Source organism: Otolemur garnettii, unplaced genomic scaffold (assembly GCF_000181295.1).
Source record: "Otolemur garnettii isolate 467f Iridium unplaced genomic scaffold, OtoGar3 scaffold00116, whole genome shotgun sequence".
NCBI classification, from domain to species: Eukaryota; Metazoa; Chordata; class Mammalia; order Primates; family Galagidae; genus Otolemur; species Otolemur garnettii.
The window spans coordinates 2,458,689-2,464,338 of NW_003852511.1; the positions used below are offsets into that span (position 1 = coordinate 2,458,689).

The following is a 5,650-nucleotide window of genomic DNA, read 5'->3' on the forward strand; positions in this document are numbered from 1 at the left end:
CCCCGCGACTGAAGCTGGAGCTGCTTTTCTGCCCGGACGCGCTCACCGCGGCGCCGGAGTCGGCTGCTGCGGCCGGGCGGGTGGGCGCCATGTCCGAGGGAGGAAGGATTTTCCCGGCGTGCTCCGGGCGGCCGCTCCGAGGATGCTCCGAGGCCGCTCCGAGGCCCCGCCCAGAGTCCCGCCCAGGCCGGGGCTGCGGGGCGCAAAGGGCCTCTAACTCTCTCCGTCGTCTTCTTTTGCCTCTGTGTCACTCCTTTCCCTTTCTCCCTGATCTTTCTAGTAGGGGGCGGGAAAGGCTTAAAAATCAAGGCTATTCTCGTCTAGATGAATTAGACCCAACACGTCTCTTGGCCTTGGCCTTTTTTGCACCAAAAGGTTTACTGAACTCAAGGTCCTGTCCCGGAGCATTAAAAGCAATTTCCTCTTCTGAACACTGCCCATACAACTTAATTATGGGCTGACCCGAGATGTTCTATCAGTGTAAGCTGCACCTAATCCTTTGGCACTGACCGTTTGTCCTCTCTGTTTCTCCTTCATCCCCTTGTTGTTTAACCTGGTGGATAAAGAAGATAACTGCCAGGCTACCTCTGTTGGGCTCCTCGCCTTTATATCTATTTCACAGGACAGAATTCCAGGCCCTAATCTGCTGTTTAGAATGTTAGTCAAGAGTCTTTTGATGCCGTCTGCTTAAGAAGACCTACTATAAAAAGACATTGAACTAATAATCTTTAAGTTACCCTGTATTTTATCATTTACAGGAGATACTGTGGGGTAAACTCCCACAAAAATTAAATGAAATGTGCTCTTTTAATTCCAGAAACTGAGCGAAAAGACTTGTGAGTATTATGTGCTTTTGTCGAGGCCCTAAGCGACCTGGGAAAACACAGTGGGGGCCTGCAGGCCAGGCATAAAAACCTCCTACAGGGAACCCAGACTGTGTAGTCAAGTCAGCCTGACAGATAAGGGTTGAAACGCCCCTCTGTGCAGAGGACATGACTCAAAGGTTGATGTGAATGAAAAGAAAAACTCCATTGTAATGATGTGAGTAAAATACTCCATTGTAACTGCAGGGTCTCCAACAGTCATGGAGCTTGTTTCTCATAAATTTAATTGAGTACATAGAAGAAAAAGGTTTTACTCCTCCATTTGTCCTAACCTTTAACTTTAACAATAGAAGTCAGATAATGTATTGTTCTTTTAGGTCTTCAGAGAGGAACAGCCTGAGGCTAGCTTAAGATGGTTGTCTTACTTTCCCGGACTTTCTTTCTTTAGGCTAATCTTATGATGGTTATCTCACTTTCCCGGACTTTCTTTCTTTTCTATAATTTAAGATAACAATTGAGGATGTTAGGATTATTGATCAATGTGGTGTACATGACTAGCTCCCAATAAAGGGGAGTGGAAAATAAAGACATTTTGCTACATACCACCTAAGAGTATGTAGTCGTTTCTTGCTTTCAAACAATTCTAGGAGCGAGCTTGCACCCGTCGCCAAGCCATCCTTCTCTCCCGGCAAGAAAGAACATCACCTAACAAGATACACTTGAGATTCTCTCTAGAGAGCAGATTTTGGAAAGGGAGGAGATAAAAGGGAAGTCGCCTTCCTTTGGGATAGGCAGTGGGAGCCCTTGGAGAAAAACAAAAATTAGAAGTTTACATGATTCCCAAATATGCCTTCCCTGTGTTATGCTTCCCTGGTCTGCACCAAACACATCACACTCCTCTCATATGGGTCTGCCTATGCCCTGGTTATGTTCTGGTCCAGAGCTGGATTTGCTTGTGTCTACCTTAGTCAGGCTCAGTAAAGGCATCCCAGGCTTCCCATGCTGAGATGAGATAAGGAGAGGTCCATTCTGAGGAGAAGGCCCCGGATATGAAAGGCCGCTGGAATACAGCAAAAGCTTCGTCACCTTTAGGCTTAACTACCCTTCATTCTACTTACCCTACACTCATCAGTATGAAGACCAGTCAAAATATAACATGGCTGCTTTCAAAACTAGAAGAGTAATTTTTTCAAAGATACAATGGATATTAGTTTGTATATCTCCTTGATGCTTGAAGTCTACCAGGTACCCTACAATTGTTTGGTAAGTGAAGAAATCAATCAACCTGGCACTACACATTTGCACTAAAGGGTCACCTTCACATGCATGGGTATAGGAGGAGGCCGTGTGATAGGTCTGTTCCCTCAGTGACGTTTGTTGCCCTTATTTATCCTGATTCATCAAATATCTATTGATCATTTGCTCTGATTCATCAAATATTTCCTGTATATTAAAATATCTCCTGTGTGTCAGGCATTTTATAGAAAACTGAAAAAGCAAATCTAGATAAGATATAGTCTCTACCATGAAAGACTTAACAAGACACAGCAGAGGCAGGAAAATCAGCAGTCTTGCCATAAACGTGCTGCACACTATAACAGGAATGGAAATATGTATCCAGATATAGGGAAGAGTTGGGGCGCCTGGGGAAATATGTGCAGGTCTGTGAAGGAGGCCTGGTGTGAATGAGCCACCGAGAGCTGGGGATTAGGGCTCATTGTTACCTATCCAGACACATAAATGTGAGCAGCTTCTACACATATAGGCAGGTACATGCGTAAAAAGAGAAACGTGGCAATTTGGGGAAAATATGCCTAGAAAATAGGACGGAAGCTCGGTGCTCGTCACTCAGTGGTGAGGGAGCCAACCACATACACTGGGGCTGGAGGGTTCGAGTCCAGCCCAGGCCACTAAACAACAAAGACAATTACAACAATAACCAAAAAAAAAAAAAAAATAGTCAAGCATTGTGGTGGGTGCCTATAGTCCCAACTACTTGGGAGGCTGAGACAAGGGAATCGCTCAAGGCCAAGAGTTTGAGGTTGCTGTGAGCTGTGACACCACAGCACTCTACTGAGGGTGACATAGTGAGACTGTGGAAGGAAGGAAGGAAGGAAGGGAGGGAGGGAGGGAGGGAGGGAGGGAGGGAAGGAAGGAAGGAAGGAAGGAGAAAGGGAGGAAGGGAAAGAAGGAAGGGAGGGAGGAAGGGAGGGATGAATTAAGAAAGAGAGAAAGAAAAAAAGGACTAGAAGGGAGAAAAGTGGAACCATAGAAACTTAATGAGATAAGCAGAAGTCAGTTTTCTGGACTACACAAAGTTCTTCAGACCTACTCCTAGGCAATGGGCAGATACTGATGGCTAAAGCAAAACTGATTCAGGATCAGTAGTACAGGAAGAAATGCTGGACACCCGAACCGGCAGGAAGGGACACAATGAAGGATCAGACACGAGCTACAGCTTAGAGGCCAGTTCAATGTGGAGGTAAAGGGAAACGTTATCTATTGACTTTTAGTCTGGGATTAGAGTAACTACGCTGCAAAACTAATGAAGATATGAAGTACAGGAGGATTACCAGAAAAAAAAAATGACTACACCAAATTTGAGTTGCTTAAGGACTTGTCAGGGTAACAGGGAGAGTATGGTTCTGGAGCTTAGGAGAAGTGTCTGAAGTAGAGCTAATCCCATGAAAAGGGACAAAAAGGTCCTGGAAAGGAATGTAGAATAAGGAGCCAAAAGGACTGTGGATTACAAGGATTAAATATACGGGCAAGTGAAAAAGAGGACGGAGAGTAGGAAAACGAGGTGAGTCTGGTGTTACCAAATAAATGAAGAAAGCAATTCAAGAAAGAAGTGGCTAATAGTGTCAAGGGTCATAGAAGAGACCAAGTAAAAAGACTAAAAAATGTCACTAGGACTAAGCTATTAGGAGAGACCTAATACGGCATAGCCACAGCCACTTCTAGTACTGAAGATGATGAAGTGGGGAGATGCCCAATGCACTGTGTCAAAAAGAGTGGCTGTGCCTGAAGGCAGCCCTGTGAGATGGTGCGTCGGACTGGCCCTTGGACGTGGGGCTTGGGATGGTGGTAGCTGGTTCCTGGTTCTGGCTCTGATATAGAGAATAAAGGCAGTAGGTGATATGAAAAAAAAATGAATGAATGTGTAGTGAAGAAGTAGAGGCAGAAAAGTAAGCCACTCCTGGGCAGTGCCTGTGGCTCAAAAGAGTAGGGCGCTGGCCCCATATGCCGGAGGTGGCAGGTTCAAACCCAGCCCCGGCCGAAAACCGCAAAAAAAAAAAGGAAGCCGCTCCTTAGAAGAGCCCAGTCATGGAGGTGAGTGTGATCTAAATGCAAGGGCCCCACCAGGGAAGTGTTTGTTTTGACTGATATTTTTTAATATTAAAAATTAAGCAGGTTTCTTCTCCACTACTCTGTCTTCCTGCTGTCGTCTTACCCCATCGTCCTGGCTTTAACTATAATCACGTATAATGAACTTCTGATTTACATCCACTTGGGTGTCACCCCCGACTCCCAGACCCTTAGCACATTCAAACATGTACACATTGGTCTCTCCCCTACCGCCACTTCTCCCATTGTGCCTTCTCTGTTTTGATTTCAGCTGATGAAACACAATCCACCCAATCACTTAGACCCAGAGCTATTCTAGATTCCTCCACTCCCTCATGCTCCTCTCTCTTACCACCGCACCCCGTCAACGGCCAAGTCCTATCAATTTTACATCCAAATGATTATTAACTACTTATGCCTGCTCTATCTCTGCTACCACTGCTTCAAGTCAAGTCCTGCCATAGTGGTTTCCTAGTTAATTTTCATATCTTCAATTTAACCCTCTGTATCAACGAAGGTCCAGCCAGACAACAAGGAACAACTCTAGCTTTCAAACAGAGATCACGTTACAAAGGAAACTGAAAAGCTGAAAAGGCAAACAAGGGGTAATGAAGCACTTATAGATCAGCAAGAGGAGAAGCAGCTCACCGTACCTCTCTTGGGACTGGAAGAGCCGTGGGAGGAGGGGATGCTGTTGGAACCTGAAGCTTAGCATCAGCAGCAGAAGATCAATCAGGCAGGGTATTCTGGGGAGAGTGGGAGGCCAGAAGACCTGTAACTGCCACCGATGATACCACAGAAAGGAAACAGGGTGGAGTGGGGTGACAGTGTGCTGAAGCGAGAATTAAACACAAATACCCTTTAGCTTTCCAATCTTCCTCCTGCCTCCTCCATCGGCTAAACCCACCCAGAAGTCATTGTACGAGAAGCTTGGAAGCCACCTGTAATACAGAACAGAGCAGAAAAAAGGTAAGCCATAGGCTCAGTGAGTAGGGCACTGGCCCCATATACCGAGGGTGGCAGGTTTGAACCTGGCCCCAGCCAAACTGCAACAAAAAAATAGCCAGGTATTGTGGTGGGCGCCTATTGTCCCAGCTACTTGGGAGGTTGAGGCAAGAGAGGTTGAGGTGCTTAAGCCCAGGAGTTGGAGGTTGCTGTGCACTGTGACACCATAGCACTCTACCGAGGGAGATAAAGTGAGACTATCTCTAAAAAAGGGGGGGGGGAGGAGAAGCCACAGTGATCTATATAAAAGGGAAGCCCATGTCAGGCATAGTGTCTGATGCCTGTAATCTAATCCTAGCGCTTTAGGAGGCTGAAAGGAAGACTTGAGACTAACCTGAGCAACATAGCAAGACATTGTCTCTACACAGAATAGAAAAATTAGCAGGGCATGGTGGCAAGTGCCTTAGTCCCAGCTACTCAGGAGGCTGAGGCAGGAGGATCACTTGAGCTTATTAGCACTTTGAGGTTGCCAT

General features: G+C 46.0%; 1 protein-coding gene across 1 annotated transcript in view; it reads right to left on the minus strand.

Moving 5' to 3' along the window:
* PCNX2 (pecanex homolog 2) overlaps window positions 1-91 on the minus strand; it is a 340,225-nt gene extending 340,134 nt beyond the window's left edge. The window contains exon 1 of the mRNA XM_003797465.1: window positions 47-91. Within this exon, the coding sequence (XP_003797513.1) occupies window positions 47-91 (45 nt within the window). The remainder of the gene's footprint in view (window positions 1-46) is intronic.
* Window positions 92-5,650: the final 5,559 nt, after the last annotated feature.